The sequence below is a fragment of the Leucoraja erinacea genome, chromosome 18 (genome assembly GCF_028641065.1).
Source record: "Leucoraja erinacea ecotype New England chromosome 18, Leri_hhj_1, whole genome shotgun sequence".
Taxonomy (NCBI): Eukaryota; Metazoa; Chordata; class Chondrichthyes; order Rajiformes; family Rajidae; genus Leucoraja; species Leucoraja erinaceus.
Genome location: NC_073394.1, coordinates 16613604 through 16639763, shown reverse-complemented (window position 1 = coordinate 16639763; position 26160 = coordinate 16613604). Strand labels below are relative to the sequence as shown.

Genomic DNA, 26160 nt, shown 5'->3' with positions numbered 1-26160 from the left:
AAGAAAGAGCATAGAGAAGATTCATAAGGATGCTGCCAGAACTTAAGGGCCTTAGCCATAGGGCGAGATTACGCAGGCTTGGACTTAATTCCTTGGAGCGCAGGAGGCTGAGAGGTAATCTTATAGAGGTATATAACGTAATGAGGGGGATAGATAGGGTGAATGCACAGTCTTTTACTCAGAGTACGGTAATCAAGAACCAGAGGACACAGGTTTAAGATGAGAGGGGAAAGATTTAATAGGACCCTGAGGGGCAGCTTTTTCACACACAGGGTGGTGGGTATACTGTATGAAACGAGATGCCAGAGGAGGTAGTTGATATAGGTACTATAACAACATTTAAAATACATTTGGACTGGTACATGGATAGGATAGGTTTGGAGGGGTATGGTAGTAGTGGGTTAAGTGAATGGTTGCGGATGGGTTGCCTCTATAATACTGTAGGTTGCTATGTGGAGCTTCTTAAGTTGAAATTGCACACATGCAGGCACGTGGAGAATATTTCAACACATTCATGACTTGAGCCTTCTAAAGGTCACCTATCTATGTTCTCCAGGGATACTGCCTGGCAGGTTGAGTTACTCCAGCACTTTGTCATTTCCCCCCTGAGCTTCTGACGTGCTACTGTAGCCACATAATGTAGATGGCTACTCCAGTTCAGTTTCAAATTGTATTGAATCGTGAACCGCCACATTGAAACAAGAACTTTTAAGAGTCTTTAATCTTGCAATGCACAACTCTAAGCTACAATATTTAATTCTAAGGAATGGTAAGCATTGAGGAATGCAACACCACCAGCCTGCGTGGGACAGAGATTAAACACACTGACAGGCTCAGCGATTGATGTAGAAACAAAAAGTTGGGAGCCTGGCAGGTTTGACTCCAGCACTTTGTCATTTCCCCCTGAGCTTCTGACGTGTTACTCAGCGAAAATTGACATCATACATTCCTGACTTGAGCCGTCTAAAGGTCACCTCTATGTTCCCCAGGAGCTGCCTGGCAGGTTGAGTTACGCACTTTGTCACTGTTCTGACGTGTTACTGTAGGCAGCATAGACACATAGGTGCAGGAGTCAGCCATTCGGCACTTCGAGCCAGCACCGCCATTCAATATGATCATGGTTGACCAGGCAGTATCTTTTGGAGAAAAAGGGATAGGTAACATTTCGGGTTGAGACCCTTCTTCAGACGCGATGTGCTCAGCCCGGAGTGAGACCCGCAGCCAAGCGTATTGCACTACCCTCGCCGTCCGCTAACAAACAACACCCTACGATAAGGAGATGTTAAATTTAAAGGCGGGTTTAGTTACTGACCCCAGCCAATGACCGAGGGAGCTGAGCCAGTTAGCCAGAGCCGCGTGTTTACAACTCCTTCCACTTCTAGTAAAGAACGATCAGACTGGAGAGGGGTTAAAGCGAGAGGTGTGGGTAAGTGTGGGAAATGAAAGGAGAGGTGTGGGTAAGTGCAGTAGGTTAGAGAGGAATGGGTAATTGCAAGTGAATCAGATCTCGCAGTTAATAGTCTAGTTGTTGTTTCCAGCCACGCTCTAATAATTTCCACAGACCCGTGATGCAAACGCTGACCACATCTCGGGAGCACGGGAAACCACCATGTGCAGTTCCATGTATCTACAAGACACCACAAGACTCTAATCCTCCCAGCCACCCTTTCATGTAGATATACAACTGCATATTTCCCACCCAACTCTGTGTCACCTCTGGCAGATAACCACCATCTTCGGTTACGTGCAGATATCCTCGGCATTCTCCCTGCTCTACGTCCTCGTGTCGTTTACTGTGGTTCCTGGACTTGTGCCAGTCAGGAATTATTGCCCAAATGATTTCAGGAACTTTCCTACGGCAAGTACAGGTCACAGTCGTAACTCTGAAGGTCGTGGGTTTGAATTGCAAAATCATTTAAATTAATGGTGCAGAAAGCGTTTTTTTAACCTTTTCTGTGCAGGTTTTGCATTAATACAAGATACAAGATACAAGATGCATTTAATTGTCATTTGGACCCCTCGAGGTCCAAACGAAATGCCGTTTCTGCAGCCATACATTACAAACACATAGACCCAAGACACAACATAATTTACATAAACATCCATCACATCGCTGTGATGGAAGGCCAAATAAACTTATCTCTCCACTGCACTCCCCCCCCCCCATGTCAAAGTCAAAGCCCCCGGCTGGCGATGGCGATTGTCCCGCGGCCATTAAAGCCACGCCGGGTGGTGCGAGGTCGCACACCGGGTCTTGGTGTTAGAGCCCCCGGTGTGCGCTCGCAGAGTCCCGCGGCCATTCCAAGCCACGCGGGGCAGTGATGTAGGCCCCGCTCCAGGAGCTCTTCGACCCCGCAACTCGGGCGGGGGAAGTCGCCGTTGCGAGAGCCCTGAAAAGCGGTCTCCCTCCAGGGAGCCGCGGGCTCCCGGTGCCGCCGTCCACAGACCTGCCGTTGGAGCCTCCGACTCTCCGGTCGGGCCGCAGCAGCAGCAGCAGCAGCAGCTCCTCCACCGCTCCACCCGCTCCGGACTCGGCCAGCCCCGCGACGGCGACGGTGAGTCGTAGCACCAGAGTCCCCGGTCTCTTCCTGTTGGAGGCCGCTCCTCGTTGCGGCCCCAACGACAACGGAAACCCGACGAGAAAAGGTCGGGTCTCCCGTGCAGGGAGAGATTTAAAAAGTTTCCCCCCCCCCCCCCCACCCCCCCCCCCCCCCCCCCCCCCCCCCCCCACACACACACACCCCAACAAAAAATAACAAAAAACTACATAAAAACACAGACAGAAAATAATAAAACGCGGACAGACTGCAGAGGCCGCTACTGACCAGAGTCGCGCCGCCCACCGGAATGGCTCATGGTTTCACAGTCTCATGGGATAAAGTGCTTTTTGGGTGACGGGTTTTGCCTCGAGTTACAGACAGCAGTTAGAGAATGTCCTCCATTAATGAAATTATTTCCCCCAGCTCTTTGTAATTCATCTAATTTAATTATTTGGCTCCTTGTTATCACGCTCTTCCTAAGCCAAACTGGTCATTCTTCTTGTGTACATAATTGTGTACACATTTCATAACTTTATTTGCAGTTAAATCTCTTCTTAGCCTGTGCTGTTCCATAGAAAACAGCCTCAACCTACAATCATTATTGCTCCAGGGCTGAAAACATCATCTCCTCCATACCCTTTAGGGTGGTATCCCTTTGTGTGATGACCAGAACTGTACACAATACTCTAGCAGTGTCCCATTGATGCTTAATGTAGATCTGACATGAACTCTATGCTGTGGTATTCTTTGCTGCAACTAATTAAGGCAGCTTTTTCATGTACAATCCTAACCCTTTATGGTTGTGTCCCTTTGTGTGATGGTATGTTAGCATTCATAGCAAAAGGATTTGAGTATAAGAGCAGGGAGGTTGTACTGCAGATGTACAGGGTCTTGGTGAGACCACACCTGGAGTATTGCGTACAGTTTTGGTCTCCTAATCTGAGGAAAGGCATTCTTGCCATAGAGGGAGTACAGAGAAGGTTCACCAGACTGATTCCTGGGATGGCAGGACTTTCATATGAAGAAAGACTGGATAGACTTAGCTTGTACTCGCTAGAATTTAGAAGATTGAGGGGGGATCTTATAGAAACTTACAAAATTCTTAAGGGGTTGGACAGGCTAGATGCAGGAAGATTATTCCCGATGTTGGGGAAGTCCAGAACTAGGGGTCACAGTTTAAGGATAAGAGGGAAGTCTTTTAGGACCGAGATGAGAAAATCATTTTTACACAGAGAGTGGTGAATCTGTGGAATTCTCTGCCACAGAAGGTAGTTGAGGCCAGTTCATTCGCTATATTTAAGAGTAAGTTAGATGTGGCCCTTGTGGCTAAAGGGATCAGGGGCTATGGAGCGAGGGCAGGGATGGGACACTGAGTTGGATGATCAGCCATGATCATATCGAATGGCGGTGCAGGCTCGAAGGGCCGAATGGCCTACTCCTGCACCTATTTTCTATGTTTCTATGTAACCCCTGACCCACATGCCCTGCTGTCTTCACCTATCTGTAGATATGAACACTTGAGGATCCCTCAATTTCTTAGTTTTAGTTTAGAGATGCAGTATGGAAACTGACCCTTCAGCCACTGAGTCCACACCGGCCATCGATCACCCATTCACACTCATTCTGTTTAATCCCACTTTTGCATCCACTCCCTACACACCAGGGGCCATTTACAGAAGCCAATTAACCTACCAACCTGCGCGTCTTTAGGGTGTGGAAGCACCTGGTAGAAACTCACATGGTCACAGGGAGATTGTGCAAACTGCACACAGACAGCATCCGAGGTCTGGATTGAACCCTGGTCTCTGGCACGTAGGGGCAGTAGCTCTACCAGCTGTGCCACTATGATGCTCCTACTACATTTGTCTACATTTTGTATTGAATTGATACAAAATGTAGAGAATAAAATACTGAATTTCAATGGGCAGGAAGGTGTCTGTTTTTTGGGTATTTAGCTTTGTAGGTTATAGCGCATCAAATATTAATCCAGGTGGTTGCTTATATAAAGGAGGTTTCACCAATGGGCATTGGGTTTAGGGTAGGAAGGAACTGCAGATGCTGGTTTACACCAAAGATAGACACAAAATGCTGGAGTAACTCAGTGGGACAGGCAGCATCTCTGTATAGAAGGAATGGGTGTTTATTTACTCTCCTCTAACTACCTTAACTGTCGTCTAATTCTCATGCCTATTACCTTAAATATATCTTGCATATTAGCCTATGCTAAGGAAAATGGTCTTTTCGATTCTGGTCTTCCAGACCTCATAGAAAAGCATTTTGATTGACTCTAAATAACATAACACAAACCTAACCAGTCTCCACTCTTAATTAAACGTTTACATGCTTGGCAACATCTTTGAAAATCTCCTCTGAACCCTCTCATCCTTTTGGTAATTTGGTGCCTAGAATTGCACTCAATGCTCTCAATAAGGCCTACTTAAAATTGCATCCAATATTCATCCACAAATATTTCAAAATATTTGGGAATACAAAAAGTATATATTTTTATCTTTAACAAAATTTTTCATGATACTTTAATTTCAGTCTTAAAAGTCTGCCTCACATATTAGTTAGTGATCAAAAATGTTTAACGTATGAGTTAAAGTTTATAGTTTACCCTTCCTGGTTTGGTGCTTGTGTGAATAAGATTGTTGTCATCAAGCCTGATGACTTAAAGGCTGCAAGACTTGGGAGATCTATAGGAGCAGCTGAAGGTGTAAAGACTGCAGCCAGAGGGAATGCTGGAAAGGCAGCTTTCTTTAAGGTCCGCAGAGAGCACCATTGCTTTGTTGCTGTCTGTGGATTCCCCCCCCATCAAAAAGCACAATGGGAATAATGTTCACTATGCAACAAATCCAGATCAAAATGATAAGAGAAGCATCACCCACTGTATACAGCCTTTTTATGAACTCATAAAACCTTTTGGCTTTGTCACCTGAGAGGAATCACCTTTGCCAATTCTCAGAAATGGGTTCCATTTCCTCATTTGACATGCAAACTTTAATCCTAATCAACAGATCCAGTACAGACCCAATCCCGCCACAAGCTGGGAACAAGCAAATACTTGCTTGGTCCCACATTCCTCTCAATCTTCCTCACTGCTGTATGGCACGTCACTTCCAACAATCTTAAAACTGAAGCAAATAATCATCAGTTCATCGAGAAGTGCAGAATTTAATTATTTAGTTCAAGGAGGATTATGGATCAATCCTATTACTGTTCAGTGATCTGATCTCAGACAGAGTTCTGATTGTTATTTTAGAATTCCTGTTATTATCTTTGGGAGAGGATGGAGAAAGAATCATGTGTATTTTCCTTCAGTATATCATCTGGTATTCATTATATAGAAGAGTTGCAGGTGAGAATGTGCCATTCTTCAAAACCTACCAACTGAACAAACCTTGGGTGAAATGTGGGAGGGCTTTGTCAGTAATTCAAGAAAAAATGAAAGAACACTATTTCTTTGTATACTGGTTCACAACCCCAAATCCTTGTATTTTTAAGAAAAATGGTCTGTGAATGCTAAATAGGGAATCAGTATCCCACATTTTGTAAACTGATCACAGATATTTTCTGTTATTTATTGGTCATCCAAGAGCAATTTGAGCGTGTAAACTTCTTGTAGATTTGTATTTATTATTTGTGAAGATTGAGAGATTTTCTAATTTCTTCATACCAAGCTCTAGAAAAGTTAAAGTTTTCCAACAAACTATAGTATCAAATTATATTATCCCTAGCCTTTGTAGTTCAGACACCATAATTTCCAATTTCATCATGGTAAATTGTGAAATTAATTATGTCTAATCATATGTTGACTAGCAACAGATAAAATATCAGTAGAGATGCCTGGAATGTTGGTTAAGCAACAATCTTTCACTCAAATTTGTTAAGGGAGGGACTGGCCAGGCCATCTCAATACAACATTCTAACATCTGTTCTGCACTGTGTGGCTACTTCTGGGTAACTTGGAATGGCAACATCAATAATAAAGCACCTTCAGTATAATGAAAACATCCCATGGCATTTCACAGGATAGTGAACAAATAAAGTTAAGCTGAACATCCCGCTTTATTCATTTAAAGGATCTGGGCTTCACACACTGAGCCAACATTTAATTTTGCAGCTTTGGTTGCCCTTGAGAATGAGTTGCCTTCATGAACCATTGCAGTCTTTGAGGTGTGCACACACTCATAAAGCTGTTAGAGAGGCCGTTCCAAGATTTTGTCCCAGGATTTTGTTGGAGGTTGAGGAGAGACTTAAACATAGAAAATAGGTGCATGAGGAGGCCATTCGGCCGTTCGAGCCAGCACCCCCATTCATTGCGATCATGGCTGATCGTCCCCAATCAATAACCCGTGCCTGCCTTCTCCCCATAATAGAAGTTGAATAGACGATAGAAGGATATAAATTTATGAGAGGCATAGATAGGGTAGACAGTCAAAACCTTGTTCTCAGGATGGAGATTTCGAACACTAGTGGGTGGCATGGTGGTGCAGCGGTAGAGCTGCTGCCTTACAGTCCCGCAAACCTGGGTTTGATCCTGACTATGATTGTTGTCTGTACAGAGTTTGTACTTTCTTCCTGGGACTACGTAGGTTTACTCCGGGTGCTCTGGTTTCCTCCCAAAGATGTACAAGCTTGTAGGTTAATTGGCTTTGGTAAAGACTGTAAATTATCCCTCGTGTGTAGGATAGTGCTAGTGTATGGGGATTGCTGGTCTTAGTGGGCTGAAGGTCCTGTTTCCACACTGTATCTCTGAACTAAACTAAATAGAGGGCATAACTATTAGCGAAGGGGGAAAGTTTAATGGCGATGTGCTGGCCAAAGTTTTTACACAGAGAGTAGTGGGGCCCCGGAATGCATTGCCGAGGGTGGTGGGGGAGACAGATATGATCGTGGCGTTTAAGAGGCTTTACATAGGCACATAGAAATGCAGGGAATTGAGGGATATGGGTCATGTGCGGGTAGATGAGATCAGTTTAACTTGGCATCATGTTCGGCACGAACATTGAGGGTCGAAGTTTTAGTCCTGTGCTGTACTGTTCCATGTTCTATGACAGTAAAGGAATTGTGATATATTTCCCTATTAGAATATACATTGCTTGGAGGGAAACTTCTAGGTGTTGGTGTTCCGCTGCATTTGCTGCTCTGTCCTTCTTTCCTGTAAAGGTAATGGGTTTGGAAGATGCTGTCTAAGGAGACTGGGTGTGTTGCTGCAATACATCCTGTAGTTGGTACAAACTGCTGCCACTGTGCATTGGTGGTGGGGTGAGTGAATGGTTGTAAATGGAATATTTATCAAATGAGTTGCTGTGCCCTGTATGGAGTCGAGTTTCTTGACTTCTCTTGAAGCTGCACTCATCCTGGCAAGTGGGGGGTTATTCTATCACTCTCTTGACATGAGCCTTGCAGATGGTGGACAGGCTACGTGAGCTTGGAGGTTAGTTACTCATGGCTGGATTCATCGTTGTTTTTGTGGTCACAATGTGAATATGGCTAATCTAGCTCAGCTTCCAGTAGATGATAATCCCCAGTTGACAGTAAGAGGTGAGATATAAGAGGGAAGTGATCAAAAATTTGGCCAAAGGTAAGTTTTAAGGTGCGTCTTAAAGAAGAGAGATAGAGAGACAACAGAACTGTAAACTGAGTTTAGGACTTTGACAACTCATGGTACAGCAATCAATCATTAATATTCAAAGAAACTAAAGAGGCCAGAATTTGAAGTGCATCAATTTTACAAGAGTTATGGAACCTGACGTATTTATAGAATGGGGCAAATTTATGGAGATATTTTAAACCAAAGATTACCTTTGAATGAAGATATTTCTTAATTGATGGTAAAAATAGATCCTTATTATAATCTGTTTCTGGTTATGCCATTAGATTGACAATGCAGTTTCCCTGTTTACCTCAGTCCATCACAAGTGGTTTTGTTGAGGAACATTGGGTATGGGACGTTCATGCCAAGTCACCAGCAGTGCAACTTTCTCCTTGTCGGAGAGCTGTTTACTTCCATATTGATCCCATCGTGCAAAGTGAAGGTACAGCTGGAGTGAGAGGAACCAAAGGTGACTTCATATTTTTGTTCTTTGGTCCAAATTAACACAAGACTAAATGAAGCTTTATTTCATGTACACTATAAGGTGTTTCATTTAACACATCTAGAACATCAATGGTGATCAACTCCCTAACTCTAGGGCCCTCTTCCTAAATCTGGAGCCATCCAGTGCCTTTCAAATTCCACTTGCTACAGCAAACCTTTCCAGTATGTGAAACAGATTTGGTTTTTTTATGGACATGATCGTAAGGGTTAGAGTTAAATACCATCATTTTCCTTTAATTAAAATGGAAAAAAAATCAATAGTTGGTACTGTATATGTAAAAATTCAAAAAGGCATCAGGAGGTTGTATAGAAATCACTTTCTCATCCAGGGGAAAAAAAAGCCCCTCTAGTTATTCTGAAATTTGGTTGTTCAACCAGCGAGCAATCACCATTGATTAGGAATTCAGTCACATTTGTCTTAAAACGTAACTTAAAAATTAAAACATAAAAAAACACGCCACCAGGTGAATTCAATGCAAATAATTGGCTGTCTCACCTTCCCAGGGTAATTTAGAAATATTACGTAAGTGTTGACCTTGGATAACATTTCTTTTCTGACTCAGTTAACATTGTTAAACATCCTTATTCATCATATTCCATGTGCTGACCTTATGTCAATGTTCTCACAAATAATGTTTGTCAGATTATTTGTTCATTAATTATTATTAATTCTCTCCAGTCATTGTAACCATCATTTTTTCCAGCAGGCCTGGTCCATTTTATATTCTGAAGATAGGCACTAAAAGCTGGAGTACCTCACCAGGTCAGGCAGGATATCTGGAGGAAAGGAATAGGTGATGATTCGGGTCGAACCCTTCCTTGAGACTAAAGAAGTGTCTCGACCCGAAACACACCCATTCCATTTCTCCAGAGATGCTGTCTGATCCACTGCGCAACTCCAGCAATTTGGGTCCATCTTCGATGTAAACCAGCATCTGCAGTTCCTTCCTGCACATTTTATATTCTGTTTTCTCTGTCCAGCCGGCCTTCCAATTTTGCAGTAATTGTATCCTCCAAAACCAAATATAGAAAACCACGAACGAATAGCATTCCTTTCTTTAAAGTCTTGCTTTCCTGTTGCAAGAGCGATGTTGACATGTTTTAAAGCAGATTATTAATGGTCAATTGAAACCACACATTGAGGGATATACACATTTCCCGAATTTTGTTCCCGCAGTTGCTGCCTAATCAGCTGCAGGTTTCTCAAATTTTATGTTTCTATTTCAGATTTTCAGCATCGACAGCTTTTTTTTAATTGACATAGAATTTTGCACATTGTGTGGAAGTGTACCATTAGATCATAAGACATAGGACCAGAATCAGGCTATTTGGCCCATTGAGTTTGCTCCGCCATTCAATCATGGCTGATCTATTTTCCCCTCTTCACCCCATTCTTCTGCCTTCTCCGCATAACCTTTGAAGCCCTTACTGATCAAGCACCTATCAATCTCAGTTTTAAAAATACACAATGATTGAGCCGACATATCCATCTGTGGCAATGAATTCCACAAATTCACCACTCCCTGGCTAAAGAAATTCATTATCTCCATTCTAAAGGAACATTTTTATTCTAAGGCTGTGCCCTCTGGTCCTAGACTCTCCCACTACTGGAAACATCCTCTCCACATCCACCCTATGTATGTTTAATACAATGGTCAATAGTGACTAAAATGATTAAATGCTCCTTTTACTTCATCATGATGTTGTTTCTATAGGTTTCATCCATGGAGAGCATTATTGGGAAGTGAAGTTTCTTGAACCCCCCTATGGTACTTCTGTGATGGTGGGTGCTGGGACAAAACAAGCTCTGCTACATCTTGGGAATTATCAATTTAGAAACATGTTAGGTGAGTATCTTCTGTAAATATGTAATTATCTGTTCAATATATCATAATATTTTAAAGTTGGCCTTGCTTTATTAGCATTATTTGTCATTGCCAAATAATCTTTTGACTTCTGCTGCACCCTAGTGGCCCCATCCAGGAGAGATTCAGAGGCTTATCCATGGAACAATCTATCAAGTGCTCATAAAGTGATAAAGTCATCCGGAAAGTAAAGGCAGATGCTGGAAACCTTAACGATAAAAGAGACAATATTTATTTGACAATATGTATAGAGGGAGAGCCAGAGTTTATGTTTCAAGTTTATGATCTCTTCCAGGAAGTTCTGGTCCACACTACAGAGTTTCTATTTGTTGCTTTTATATTGGTTACCATCACTGATTTCTTCTTTGTCTCTTGTTTTAGAAAATGTGTTGACCAAATCTTGCTTCCACAGCGCTTCTCTTTCACTTTCTTTCACTTACACATTGAGCATTGCAGCTGAAATTCCACCTTTCACATTTGAGGCTACTCATGATTGCAAATAAAATGATAAACATATGTGACTGGCTGTTTGAGAATTCTACATCTGTTAACAACTTACAATATCTGTAAATAATCTGGAACTGTTGTATATCAAAGTTATGCTTTAACAGGTACAACTTTCTTATCCAGTCACCTACGCTGTGATCTCACTGCAAAACTATCAATGTCTCACTGTAGCTCAAAAATACTCACTATATAAAACATGGTATGTTCTTATAGTTATATCAACACAAAAACAGATGTTTTTATTTCTTCTTTGGGATATTATAAGCTTGTTGAGGCATTCATTTACTCCCATCTTGATGATTGACCTATAAATCAAATAGCAAAATTATCCACGTCCAATAAAGTTTGGAATGGGAATTAAATTTAAGTAAATGGGTATAAATTCCTGGGTAGACAAAATGATGGAGTAACTCAGTGGGACAGGCAGCATCTCTGGAGAGATGGAATGGGTGGCGTTTCGGGTCAAGACCCTTCTTCAGAAAAATTCCTGATCTATTTACCAGTTTCATTGCTGAAATTTTTTTTTCTTCTATATTTCATGTCACTTAGACACTGCTCTAATTTTTTTATCATTCTTAGATCTGTGGTTTACTTTTTATTTCCATAATAATCTACATTGCAAAGAAGTAAAGAAGCCTCGGAGCAAGTCCAGATGAAACCATTTCATAAGTTTTTGGGCTGGTTTTCAATGGGGCTCATATTGAGTGCTGTTCCTTCACGCTGGTAGAAATATTCAGATCAAAGTTGTCTTTGGATTAATCTGTTATTTAACCTAAAGTCACTCTTCTCACAGGAATGGATTTGGAAAGCTGGGGCTTATCTTACAAAGGTACAGTCTGGCATGGTGGACAAAGCAGGCAGTACACTGAACCATTCTACGAGACATCTACGATCATAGGAGTCGATTTAAATCTGTATGATGGTACTATGGTCTTTTATAAAAATGGACTCAATTTGGGGGTTGCATTTACAGGCCTCAATAAGGTAATTAGTACAGACCTCCATAGATTTTAGTATTGTTTTTTGTATTATGAGTGACAGAATGACATTTTAATTACCTTGCTCTGGTGAAAAGTAGCTTTATCATATACAGTGGTTTCTATTACTTTATGTGCTTGGATGGCACAGTGGATACTAAAATTGTCTCTTGGTCCTGTGAATCCTGTTAAAACCAATAGTATAATATTTTCTTTTCCTGCTCTTTGAGTCTGGTGTGAAGAGCGTGGTGTTTAGTCAGTTTGTTATCGGTACTTTGACCTGTTTGGACGTAATGTTGACTGGATCTCACTGGCCTGAGAGCATCAGTAAGAGTAGAAAATTGAAATCACACAGTGTAGTTTTCTCAGGGAGCACAGCAATATCTGGGGGACAATTTAAAAACTGCATTTTACCATGATTTGGGAATTATTTGTAGTGGCTGCATGTCATGTGTCGTATTGTCTTATTTCTCAGGGTTCATAGATTCATAGAGTGATACAGTGTGGAAACAGGCCCATTGGCCCAAATTGCCCACACCACCCAACATGTCCCAGCTACACCAGTCCCACCTGCCTGTGCTTGGTCCATATCCCTCTAAACCTGTCCTATCCATGTACCTGTCTAACTGTTTCTTAAACGATGAGATAGTCCCAGCCTCAACTACCTCCTCTGGCAGCTTGTTCCATTCACCCACCACCATTTGTGTGAAAACGTTGCCCCCTCGGATTCCTATTAATTATTTTCCCCTTCTCCTTGAACCCATGCCGTCTGGTCCTCGATTCCCCTACTCTGGGCAAGAGACTCAAAGCATCTACCCGATCTAGTCCTCTCATGATTTTGTGTACCTCTATAAGATCACCCCTCATCCTCCTGCGCTTCAAGGAATAGCGACCCAGCCTACTCAACCTCTCCCTATAGCTCACACCCTCTAGTCCTGGTAACATCCTCGTAAATCTTTTCTGAACCCTTTCAAGATTGACAATATCTTTCCTATAACATGGTGCCCAGAACTGAACACGATACTGTCATTAATTGAAAACTAATATGAAGACACCATGTGTATCCTTTTGAAGATTATAATCTATTTAAAAAAGACCATCCAAACCTTAGACTGTTAAGAAGATCACTCTTGCATCTGACATGAACAAACATTTTTTTTTAAATGTACCGCACTGAAATAGTGTAAAATATTTTAAGAACGGAGATTAATGTGGCATATAATAATACTTAATAATAATTAATACAATACTTCATTTCTATACACTGGTTTCTTTTGAATCCTCTCAGGTTGGAGTACCCCTGTATCCTATTGTCAGTTCTACAGCAGCAGAAACAGAACTTCATCTGGAGATGAGAAGCTGTCGGTTTCTGTCATTGCAAGAACAGTGTTTATACACAGTCCTGCAACATCTGGTAGACAAAGTCCACATAGACACACTGCCATTGCCAGAAATCATCAGAAGACAACTTAAAGAATTCTGAGTCTGGCAGAAAATGTAATTACCAAGTTTACTATGCTCGAGAAAGTGGCTTCTGCAGTCTCCTCCAAAACTTACATGCTATGAATTCACAGGGGATAAAACTAAATATAATCCCCAAACGTTAATGTCGTAATGTAGACTTTGTCTTAGAAAACAATTAAGAAGATTGTATTCATATTTAAAAGTGTTTATTGGAGGAGCATGAGTTAGAGAATGCATTCCATATATTTTTTCATTCTTTTTGGACTTCAAATGTGCTAATGCTTTCAGTCAACCAAAGATGTCAGACATGTTCACAATGAATGACAAAGAAGTATTTGTTTATGATCAATAGTCGGAATTAGATAATATATTTCAAAGTACTTCATGAGAAATATAAGAATGGAAGCCTTTTACCAAAGACTGGGACTCAGAACTGAATAATTTAATGTTTTTGCAATGCAACGATAATCCAAGAGATGACAGAAAAGGTAAGTGAAGAAGTAAACTTGGTGGGGACCAGCGTTCCAGCATTTTAATTATATATATATTTATAGGATACACTAGGAAAAGTAAGTAAGAGTTAAATGATTTAATATGTTCTAAGGACCAGAATAAGCTGTATGACATTTAAAGACAATAGGAGTGCTGAAACCTGCAAATTTAATTTGCATAGTTAGGTCACAATATTTTACTGGCCAAACAATGAAATAGTGGAATTTTGAAAAGGTAATACATTCAGCCTTTATTTTATTAGCTTTTTATAGCCAACCTTTAACTTTTTAATATTTATTCTTTAATTTACAAAATGTAATATTATATAATATTAATGTTTAAAAATATAAATTTTCTTCTTGCGTATGGCATGCACAGCCTAAAGTTGTAGGTCAACTTGTTCTGTTTGATCTTTTGTTTGTGCACGTCGGGTTGATTGCATTAGTCGAAACGGTAGACCACGTGAAGGTTGCAATCTCCCATCTCAATAATATCATTGTAAGTGTAAGAATATAATAATAACTTTTGCTAGTCATTAAAAAAGATATGGCCATGTTCGTGAAAGCGTTAAACAGTATTCACAAAAAACAAACAGAAGTTCTAAGTTAAACTCCGCAGAAAAATTTTACTCCAACATACAACTTTAAAATTATGTTAACTTTGCCTGAGGAGATACTATTCCTATATTCCGTTGAGCACAGATGAGTTCCAAGTTCAACGTGCAAATTGAAAGTATGCATTTGGTAAGATGATTTTGCTGGTCATCTCAGCTCATTTTGTATATCTATTTTGTTTACTATTGTTGGAAGAGCAGCAATGATGGAGACAGGTGCCAGGTTCCATTTGGAAAAAATGTTATATGGTAGGAAACATACTGAAGGGAAAGGAAGGCAAGAGGATTGGGTAGAGTTTCTCCTTAAGGAATCTGGGGGACATTATACATGTTTTAAGTCAATGCTATTTGCCATATCAATAACAAAAAAACTGCACAAATAATTATTAAGAAAAAACATGTGAAAGCAATCATGACTGAGGAGATAATCACTGAGGAGATTTTTGAAAACATTGAAGGATCCTTCAGTGTTATTTTCTTTTCTTAAACAACACAATTCACTTAAACTTCCTTGAACTGTGAAACAAAGTCAATGGCGAGTCCAGGAATTCAACATAGTGGAACAGTAAGTATTATAGTAATGTTTGATCCTTTTAAACCAAAGATTTAGAAACAGATAAATGGCTGAGAGGGAATTATTTATTTATTTTTAAAAGGAATTTGACTCTTTTGAATGGTCTGGTAATGGAGAAATAATTAAATGTTTACTTTTTTTGTATTTGAGGCATGTTATAAGAATAAATAAAACTTAACAAAATACTTTCTAAGGGCTATCATTTTATTAAATTATCTCTTAAATCTGTAAATCCAAAGGGAACATCATTATTTACGTTACACAAATTACATTAGTCTGTGTTTACATTGTTGTATTTTATTACTGATCTATCTTTAAAATGTGTGACAATATTTGCTTGCACAATGAAGTCTTTGATAAAAGTGTCATTTGTTTCTAAATTCCAGTAACACTATTAAAATAATACTTTTATCTAGTTTGTACAAATTTTGATTTAAGACTATTTTACACTAAATACCATGTTCGTAGGAAATATTGTATTGTGGAATCTGAGCAAGAAGCATTTCATGGACAAAATGCAGAATCTACACGGAGAATCTAGTTCAGGGTTGCTGTAGTGTTCATTGCCAGATATGTTAAATGAAAGTTGTGATTTGTCACACAAACCTTTTGAGTTACCCTGTCCCTCTTATACACAACAATGTCATGGGAAATATAGACACAAAATGTTGGAGTAACTCAGCGGGCAGGCAGCATCTCTGGAGAGAAGGAATGGGTGACTTCTCGGGTCGAGACCGTTCTTCAGAATGTCATGGGGAAAGTATATTACTGTCTATCCTATCTATGCCCCTCATAACTGTGTACACGTGAGAATTCTCTGCGCCAAGGAAAACAACCCCAACCTTATCTAATCTCTCTTTATAATTGAGATCCTCATTCCAGGTAATATCCTGGTGAATCACCTCCATACCATCTCCTGGGGAAGCAGGTCAGGCAGCTTCTCTGGAGAAAAGGAAAAGGTGACACTTCGGGTCTGAAGAAGGGTCTCGACCCAAAGCATCACCTATTCCTTTTCTCCAGAAATGCTGCCTAATCCATTGAGTTACTCCATAATATTCCAGGAATGGACTCACCAATGCTTTAGAGAGCTGTACTGTACATAACTTCTGTGCTCTTATATTCTCTACTTCGGCTAACGACTGCTAACATACTTCCCACCTACCTGCGCTGCCACATTCAGGGGCCAGGAACGAATGCCATGCCTGCACTTTGAATCACTTAATTCGCACCAGGAAGCCCTCAATAATAGTTGTTCTTTCAGATTGTGATTCCACCTGCGTTGAGTAGTTACCCTATTCATTTTTCATAGGTAATACAGCGGGGGAAAGTTGTGCGTCCAACTTAATATTATTTTTCTGATTATATTATTATCCAACCATGTTAAATTATCCAGTATCTCCAGGGTTTGTATTTTTCAGTGTGTTTTTAAATAGTCTGGACGTTTCCCAGTTTTCTAAAGTAAGCAGCATTGATGAAGAAGAAGTGTGTATGAATGAACTTCAGATGCTAGTTTACATAGACACGACATGCTGGAGTAACTCAGTGGATCAGGCAGTATCTCCGGAGAGAAGGAATGGGTGAGGTTTCGGGTCGAGACCCTCTTGAAGTGTATTTTTCTCCCAAGAGATGCTGTTTGAAGGGCCAGCGGGTTTCCAATATTCTATTTTATTACAGACGCCAGGTGCTCTGAAGCTGACTGATGGGGGGTCTCTGTCTTCCCGGCGGCGGGCGGCACCAAAGATGCTCGAGCAAGAACGGGCGGCAATGTTGCCAGCAGGGCAGGGGGGACATCTAATGTGACGGGCCGGGGCTGAGCGGACACGGCAGTTAAGAATGGCGGCGCTGTTTGCACGGATCGTGTTTTACCCGAGTTTGGGCTACAACGTCTTCATGTCCAAGATGTTCGGTCGCCCCTGGTATGATCGGATTGACCAGACCGTCATCATCGGGGCGCTTCCTTTCCGTTCACTCACCGACGAGGTAGGAGTGAGGCCCGGTAACTGCGGGGGAAGTGGACGGCAGGGGGAGGAAGAGGCGGGGGGAAAGGGGAGGGGATGGAAGGGCGAGGAGGGTACATCATGGGTAGGGGGAGTGGATGGCGGAGGGGAGAAGGGGGGTGAGGTCTAGGGGTTGCTGGTGGTGACAATTTCCAGGGCACGATCGGCAACACATGACATCGGCGAAGTGGGAATGGGATCATGTGGAGGAAGCAGTAAGAGAGACTGCAGGGTGGGAAGTGAGGGTGGGAAGTGCTAGCGGGCTAGAAGGAAGGGAAAGCAATATTGCAGTGTGGATGGGAAAGGTAATGAAAGGATAACACAGCTTCTGTTCATACTTGTCAAGAAATAATCTGACACTCTTGACGGCGTTAGATCATACTGATCTCATGCTATAATCGAATGATCTTTCATTTGGCAAAAGCATACAAATGTGTACTCGTGTTGGCTACTCAGCAACACCGTAGTGCAGTCTAAATTAACGGATGGGAATCAGATAACTTCCCCATCAGGTCTGGAGTCAGGCAGGTTTGCCAACTCTCCCCTGTCTTGTTTGTCTGTTGTACAGAATCATTTGCCAAATCCATCAGGGAGGACGAGGGCATAAAAGGTGTGACATTGTCAGGCAGTGGGGGCATAGAAACATAGAAAATGGGTGCAGGAGTAGGACCATTCAGCCCTTCGAGCCTGATCATCCAGAATCAGTACCCCGTTCCTGCTTTCTCACTATATCCCTTGATTCCCTTAGTCCCAAGAGCTATATCTAAGTCTCCTGTGAATACATACAGTGAATTGGCTTCCACTGCTTTCTGTGGCAGAGAATTCCACAGATTCACGACTTTCTGGCTGAGAAAGATCTTCCTCATTGCAGTCCTAAATGGCCTACCCTTTAGTCTTAAACTGTGACCCCCCCAACATGAGGATCATTTTTCCTGCATCTAGCCTGTCCAATCCCTTAATAATTTTATATGTTTCTATAAGATCCCTTCTTAAACTTCTAAATTCCAGTGAATATAAGCCCAGTCCATCCATTCTGTCATAATATGTCAGTCCTGCCATCCCGGGAATTAACCTGGTGAACCTACGCTGCACTCCCTCAATAGCAAGAATGTCCTTCCTCAAATTAGGAGACCAAAACAATTCTCCAGGTGCTGGCTCACCAGGGCCCTGTACAACTGCAGTAGGACCTTCTTGCTCCTAGACTCAAATCCAATTGCTATGAAGGCCAACATGCCATTAGCTTTCATTACTGCCTGCTGTACCTGCATGCTTACTTTCAGTGACTGATTTACAAGGACACCTAGGAGTCGTTGTTCCTCCCCTTTTCCTAATCTGATCGATGTTATTCCATTTTCTCATCCACTCCCTACACACTAGGGGCAATTTACAGAGGGCCAATTAACCTACAAACCCGTACATCTTTGGGATGTGGGGAAAATCCAAAGCACCTGCAGCCAACCTACACAGTCACATGGAGAACGTGCAAACTCCACACAGACAGCACCCGCGGTCAGGATCGAACCCTGATTGCTGGCACTTTGAGGCAGGAACTCTACCTGCTGCACCATTGTGCCACCCTTAAATATGGTTGTGTATTTTCACATATCCCTTGGTTGTTCAATGGTACTTTATTGTCACATGTACCAAGATACAGTGAAATTCTTAGTTTTGCAAACAATTCAATAAAATCTTACTCTACATAAGCACAATCACACCCACCTCCAAGAGTGCAATGATTGTAGTGCAAGAATAATACATTGCACTGAGGCAGTGCACAGAGTTGCCACTTTTCCAGCATGCTTGTGTTTTTCCAGTTTTAAAGTACCTTAAAAATGTTGAGTCTTATCTTGACCTTAGTACACTTTGTACACAAGAAGCAACAAAAACATTCAATGAACTAAGAGAAGCAGAATGAATACTGCTGACCTATGAATTAGGAGCTTTCATCCACAGTATTAGTTCAGTAGATGCTATACTGGACACTAGAAATGGTTACTTTAAGGCAAGGCAATAAACTATTCAATCCAAACGCAAAACTTTGCAAACTTTCCTTGGGTTCCTATTAAATTTTACGTCTCTCACTTTGAAAATATATCCTCTGGTAATTAATTCCCCAACTCTGGGTAGAAGACTCCATGCATTCACCCTTGCATTCACCCTATCTATTCCCCTCATGATTTTATACATTTTTATACATTCTTGGAACATCACTCATTCAAATAAATAATTCAATTTTTAAAGCAAACAAACATTTTTTTTCTGGTCTCTGTCTTTCAATAATTCTTAATGTGTTTGGACTTGCAGTTAGTAAGAAAAGAGAATGTGCGTGGGGTGATAACCATGAATGAAGATTATGAAACCAAATTCTTCGTAAACACAACAGAGGTAAGTTGTAAAAAAATCCTAAGTAACATAGGTTTTCAAATTATTTTTCTAATTTTCAAGAATAGACAGCAAACTTAAAATAATCATCTCAACCTTTGTCATCAAAAGCGTAGTAATAATCTTGTATATCATTAGTCATTTTCATATTTTGCTTCTACTTAATGTTATTTCCAGGTAGCACAATGTAAAATTACATAAGTAAGTTGCAGGCTAAAGACTGACAGGAGCTTAATCAAATGTGGAAGTTTTACTCTTTAATATAAATGGTTCTGGATATCATTTCTGATTTCCGTTCCCTGTCTGAAAATCCTAACTCTTATTGGGCTACAGTTCCATTAATATTGACTGTCTTCCATAATTTATTTTTCACCTTACTGTACTGTATGTGGAAGGCTAATTTATCATTATCTGTAACACACCCAAACCCAATACTGTCCATAGTGGAGGAAACACACAAACCATGATTTATTCTACAATTATTTTCATTAATGTAATAACTTATTAATGTACCAAAAAATGTTCCTTCATTTTGAGTAAAGAAAAGATGCTGTCTGACCCACTGAGGTACTCCAGCATTTTGTGTCTATCTTCGGTGTAAATCATCATCTGCTGATTCTTCCTGCACAAAAATAAATTGTTGATCTAGATAAGATATTGGGACAGATTTAGTCAAGGATATTTTAACGGTCATTTCAAGGTGGAAAGTAAAGGTTTAAGATTCAACCATAGAATTTAAGGACTGAGTTCTAGATGTTAGGGCTTTCACTGCTGACAGCACAGCAGTTAGTACTGGAGCAAGTACATTCAGGAATTGTATACCATGCGGAATTGTACGGCTGGAGAAAATTACAAGAGAACTGCAAGGCCATGGAGAGATTTGAAAACTGAGGTGAGAAAATTAAAATATAAGTATCAGTACAGGTTTTCAAGCGCAGGTAGGATGGGCAAATGGTACCTGGCATGACAAGATATGGCAACAGTCTTGTTATGCTGAGTGGAGGTTGAGGGAATTTGGCTGCGATAAATAATTTTGTGGTATTCGTTGAAGGTTTATGTGATGGGCAAACTGAGACAGATGGAGTCAGTAATGTTTCACACAGAGAGTGGTGAATCTCTGGAATTCTCTCCCGCAGAAGGTAGTTGAGGCCAGTTCATTGACTATATTTAAGAGGGAGTTAGATGTGGCCCTTGTGGCTAAAGGGATCAGGGGGTATGGAGAGAAGGCAGGTACAGGATACTGAGTTGGATGATCAGCCATGATCATATTGAATGGCAGTGCAGGCTCGAAGGGTCGAATGGCCTACTCCTGCACCTATTTTCTATGTTTCTATGTTATGTAACCAGCCTTGGTGATTTTACGGATGTATGGTCCAACCTAGGCCCGGGGTCAGATATAAGGTTGCAAACACACTGGATACATTTCAGATAGTTGGCAGAAAGACGCACTGGGTAGAAAGTTTGGGATATGTGATGTAGACTGAAGGTAAAGCTTTTAGCTATTCCAATATTTAGTTGGAAGAATTTATTTTTTCAAATCCAGTACTGTATGTCAGACAAATAATTTTTCAACTTGGAGCCAGTTATGGTGAAGTGAAACTGTGTGTCATCATTTTATGTAGAGAATTTATACAGTACTTTTGGGTGATGTAGCCAATGAGAAATTGGAGGCGAGTTCTCAGGATAAACCTGGCAGAGTAAACGTCAATGCAGACACTGAGGGGAAATAATTAAAAGGACAGTGTTGACTGATAATTTTTCTTTTGGTCTGAGAGCTAAATACTTTTACAGTTGTCATACTTTAATATCGTCCATTCGGCTATCTAGCATCTAGTTTCTGTCAGATGTCATGACATAGAGGCTAAATGAAGATAAAATATTGAAAGCAATATGGTCAAATGGGATTTGTGTTACTGTCTTTGTGATTGAATAGGACCAGGTTTTAGAGAAGGTATGATCTTTGTATTACCTTGTAGGATAAAAATGCACAATACAAGCTTGATTTTAGTGAATGGTAACACAAATAGCAACCTATGAGCCTACTGGAGACGCCGTGGGTTCAATCAGCGAAACGTCGATTAAAGTAGGTGCCCACTTGATAAGCCCAATTACATGTCTACCTAGCCTTTCTCAACGTCAGAGGAGCATAGGTGAGTGCAGAAGGCTCCCATCACCATCGGGAGTAAGTTGATATTCGGCACTTTGGACTTTTAACATCTTGTCCTGTGTATTTGTAAACTTATGTTTACATGAGTGCTTGTTTTTATCTGTTTTAGACAATAGACAATAGACAATAGGTGCAGGAATAGGCCATTTGGCGCTTCGAGCCAGCACCGCCATTCAATGTGATCATGGCTGATCATCCCCAATCAGTACCCCGTTACTGAAATCTCCCCATATCCCCTGACTCTGCTGACATAGATGTTCTCACTGACATGAAAGAATATTCAGCAACTATATAGTAATCATTTGGAATGCCATTATATAGCAGCAGTTATTTTTTTTTTATTGTTGTTGCTTTTCGTAAATTTGTTCAATTTACTTCTATATTGCAGTAAGCAATTACAGAGAGCAAGGTAAATTAATGCAATTAATGTAAATTTGTTCGAACTTTATTACTCATGTTAATATTGTGCAACTTTGTCATGTGACTGGAAGCAACTTTATCTAAGAACACAGATTCTACCAGCCTTGGTGATTTTATGGATGTATGCTCCAACCTAGGTCAGATATGAGGTTGCAAACACACTGGATACGTTTCAGATAGTTGGCAGAAAGACGCACTGGGTAGAAAGTTTGGGATATGTGAGGTAGACTGAAGGTAAAGCTTTTAGCTATTCCAATATTTAGTTGGAAGAATTTCTTTTTTCAAATCCAGTACTGTATGTCAGACAAATAATGTTTCAACTTGGAGCCAGTTATGGTGAATTGAAACTGTGTCATCATTTTATGTAGAGAATTTATACAGTACTTTTGGGAGATGTAGCCAATGAGAAATTCTACCCTGAGATTAAGATTTAACAGAAGGTGGAGCATTTATTGAAAAAAATAACACATGCTTGTCTGTATGCTTTCATTTCAACGCTGCACATTTCCTAGTGGAGTTTCTGTTTCAGGAATGGAAGTCAGTTGGAGTTGAACAGTTAAGACTCAGCACAATTGATATATTTGGTGTCCCGAAAATGGAAGACCTCAAAAAGGGCGTTGATTTCATTTCTAAATATCACCAAAATGGAAGTTGTGTCTATGTGCACTGCAAGGCTGGACGCTCCCGTAGTGCCACGATGGTGGCAGCATACTTAATTCACGTATGTTGACTGATGCTGAATCTTATAACCGTAAATGTGCAACAGCTTTATTTATATCTGTGTTCTGAGGCAGTTTGATGCTAAAATCATGGGATTTACAACAGTGGGGTCAACATAATTTTTTAAGTTTGGTATCTACCCAAAGTTACATCAGCAATTCAACTTTATAGATTTGCTATATCACGTTCTAATTGTTTATAATTAGTGAAACTTCAGTGTTAAACCATATTAAGTTTAATCTTAGCACAAGATGTTTAGCTTCTAAATCTCAATTTTACAATTGCAAGTTTGAATGCAAAAATTTGGCTTTGCTCCAAATAATGGCATATTTTTAATGTAGTACAAAGAATAGGTTATCTGGATGAAGGCTAGCTTTCCAAAGATCAATTGGGAAACCTACTGCTAGAATTACTTTGTATGGCTGTAAGGCTTTTTTGAGTATACCTAAAATCTTGTGCCAGGTGCATTCTTTTAATTGATACACTTGACATTTTCGTTCATAGGATTGAGTCTTCAACTCCTAATTCTAATTTTGGCAAGTTGGAACATATGGAATGCATCAACCATCCCATATTATTCATTGGGTTCTTATGTCCAAAATTATTTATATTAGGAGGAATTTGTAATTCTCATTTCTGTCAGGATGTTTTCATTTGGATCATAAGCTGATATTCTAATTAAACTCTTTCATTTCTTCAATTCTAATGCATAGTATATTTGCAGAACAATGCTGCAATTGTGACCTACAGTATATACTGTTATTCTTTATTAAGTTTATTAATGTGTGTCCCTTGAAATTGCTGTAGTTAGATAGTTTTGACCAGGCAGAAATGTTTTGCAATCCTGTCCCATGTCGTTCCATACGATGGCACAGCGGTAGAGTTGCTGCCTTACAGCGAATGCAATGCTGGAGACCCGGGTTCCATCCTGACTACAGATACTGTCTGTACAGAGTTTGTACGTTCTCCCCGTGACCTGCGTGTGTTTTCTCCGAGATCTTCGGTTTCCTCCCACACTCCAAAGACTTACAGGTATATAGGTTAATTGGCTTGGTAAATGTAAAATAATTGTCCCTAGTGGGTATTGGATAGTGTTAATGTGTAGGGATCGCTGATTGGCACGGACCGGTGATCGGAAAAGGCCTGTTTCCACGCTGTATCTCAAAACTAAGCTAAACAAAATACGATTATATCGGGTTGTCCTTTTCATATCCAAAATGGATTTCTGCAGCTTCCTGTTTCCCACAACTCCACCAACTTCAAGCCAGTACTCAGGCACAATTGTAACATTGTCTTCTGCTGCCAAATATTCCCCTCTGTTTTAGTATGAGTAAGTGCATGGAATTTTTTGTCTCTAATAACAAATATTTGATCAATCTAAGTTTTCATTCATTTGTGTAAAGTAATGATATTGAATACATTGAGCTATAGCATTTTTAAGTTTATTTAATCATGTTTAGAAAATAATCCTTTTATAACTGTTCCAAATTTATTTTTAGCTGCATCACTGGAATCCAAAGAGGGCATGTGAATATCTAGCATCTATCAGACCTCGCATTATTATTCGCAGTGGACAATTTAAGATTCTGAGGAACTATTATCGTGAAATATTCTCAGAGGATCCTGATATCTTGTATGAAACAAGAAGTACTGCTTTCAAATCGTAAAGCATTCTGGTTCTGGCCTTTGATACACTAATTACTAAAAGTGATTCCTATTGATAGAAATCAACAAAAGAGAGTTACAGCTGGGTTCTGGTCATCACCGGATTTTAGTCATGAATTGATCTTTGTTCACTCTTGTACATAATTGGAGAAGTTTTGTTCTGGATGTACTGATAAAACTATCTCTATTTTGAACTATTTATTTTGTTGAAATGTTTGCTATTTATAGATTGTGCTAAATAATTTAAAATGTTAAAATAGTTAATTTCAGGGAAAATACCATGCTAGCTCTCTGAACACTGTATAGTAACTGCTACATTGCAGTGTTTCAAAATCACTATCATCTTGTGCCAGTAAAAATACATTTTCCATATTGTTTGTTCATGAAACCAAGTTGTTATCTTCAGTCTTGAAATAAACCAAATATTTTTGTTATTTATATGATTGTAAATGTTATATGAAAGGGATTAATTCCATAATTTCATGTACCCAAACAGGGCTGCTTAAATTGCACTTTTGTTGAGAATTTGGAACTGCAGAATTATTCCGACAAATACATTTTTATAAAATAAAAAGGTTTGATATATTAATGTACAAAATAACTGTTGTGATACAATGATAAATAAATACATTTACACATCAGTTATTTGTGTATGGTAAAATTAGATGTTTCTTAAATTGCAGGTATGAGCAGGAAATTTTGATTTTTTTTGTGGACATTTAGAGTTCTTTGAAAGCATTGGATATATATGTGAATATAACATTCTATAATGTATTTTCAAATGGGAAGTGTTATGCAAAAAAAGTGTTTTAAAGTGTTATTAAAAAAAATACATCTTTATTCCAACAGTTAAATAGCTTTGTATATGTGGAATGTTTTTATACTAGATATCAAGTTGAGACCATTTAAAAGCTTTTCCCGTGAGACTATCTGACAAGGGAATTTGATCTCACCAGTTCGAACCATCTTATATCAATGAAAAAGATATATGAAGGCATTTGAGGCATCTAAGTTTGTTATAAAACATTATTGCACCTTTCATCAGTCTTAACAAATATTTAATTGGCACTTTGGAGTTACAATTAACATATCTAGAGTAATCCCAAACTATTGTAAATGTTCCTTCTTTTGCTTTTGATGGATGCCTGTTTGATAAAAATATTTTCTGTGTCTGATGGCTGGGAATCAATATTAAATATATATACGCACTCCTGTGTTGTAGTATTCCAATATTGTGGAATGATTTATTCCAGCAACTTGGTAGAAGCATTAATATTCAGATCCTCAAAGTCTGTTATTGTATAATTCTATAGTTTACTTATAGTCACCCAATGGGACTCAGTTTGAAGTTTGGATACTTTTAAGTCTATACTTTAATTATAGACAGTTGCAATAATACTATTTCCTTTGATCTAATATCCAATTGCATATAACAAGTGTTTGCCACAACTTAGGGTAGCACAGTGGCACAGCTGGTAGAAATGCTGTCCCACAATGCCAGAGATCAGGGTTCCATCCTGATCTTGCTTGCAGTTTTAATTTAGATGTACAGTATGGAGGCCTTCAGCCTACTGAGTCCATGCCGACTATCATGCGTACACTGGTGTTATGTTATCCCACTTTTGCAACCTACACACTAGAGGCAATTTACAGAAGCCAATTAACTTACAAACC

General features: G+C 39.8%; 2 protein-coding genes across 3 annotated transcripts; both read left to right on the top strand.

Moving 5' to 3' along the window:
* Positions 1-1179: 1179 nt before the first annotated feature.
* si:dkey-23n7.10 (SPRY domain-containing SOCS box protein 3) lies at positions 1180-14241 on the top strand. 2 transcript variants are annotated; one of them, XM_055649389.1, is made up of 5 exons: positions 1212-1426; positions 8424-8608; positions 10359-10490; positions 11809-11999; positions 13281-14241. In XM_055649389.1, exons 2-5 carry the CDS (start codon positions 8431-8433, stop codon positions 13473-13475), a joined length of 696 nt encoding a protein of 231 aa, XP_055505364.1. In that variant the 5' UTR covers positions 1212-1426; positions 8424-8430; the 3' UTR covers positions 13476-14241. The 2 variants fall into 2 exon arrangements, with proteins under 2 accessions (XP_055505365.1, XP_055505364.1); XM_055649390.1 differs by lacking the exon at positions 8424-8608 and having other exon boundaries at positions 1180-1426.
* A 2429-nt stretch (positions 14242-16670) lies between these two features.
* On the top strand, positions 16671-25746 carry ptpmt1 (protein tyrosine phosphatase mitochondrial 1). Its single transcript, XM_055649388.1, has 4 exons — positions 16671-17115; positions 19437-19517; positions 22631-22822; positions 24321-25746. The coding sequence occupies exons 1-4, from the start codon at positions 16969-16971 to the stop codon at positions 24486-24488; spliced, it is 588 nt and encodes a 195-aa protein (XP_055505363.1). The 5' UTR covers positions 16671-16968; the 3' UTR covers positions 24489-25746.
* Positions 25747-26160: the final 414 nt, after the last annotated feature.

What these genes read in the sequence shown, in the direction of transcription:
- si:dkey-23n7.10 (XM_055649389.1), top strand. Translation starts at nt 8,431, where the DNA reads ATGCAGTTTCCCTGTTTACCTCAGTCCATCACAAGTGGTTTTGTTGAG. An exon ending in TGGAGTGAGAGGAACCAAAG is followed by an intron (nt 8,609 to 10,358) that starts GTGACTTCATAT and finishes TTGTTTCTATAG; the next exon opens with GTTTCATCCATGGAGAGCAT. An exon ending in CATTTACAGGCCTCAATAAG is followed by an intron (nt 12,000 to 13,280) that starts GTAATTAGTACA and finishes GAATCCTCTCAG; the next exon opens with GTTGGAGTACCCCTGTATCC.
- ptpmt1 (XM_055649388.1), top strand. Translation starts at nt 16,969, where the DNA reads ATGGCGGCGCTGTTTGCACGGATCGTGTTTTACCCGAGTTTGGGCTAC. An exon ending in TCTTCGTAAACACAACAGAG is followed by an intron (nt 19,518 to 22,630) that starts GTAAGTTGTAAA and finishes TTTCTGTTTCAG; the next exon opens with GAATGGAAGTCAGTTGGAGT. An exon ending in TGGCAGCATACTTAATTCAC is followed by an intron (nt 22,823 to 24,320) that starts GTATGTTGACTG and finishes ATTTATTTTTAG; the next exon opens with CTGCATCACTGGAATCCAAA.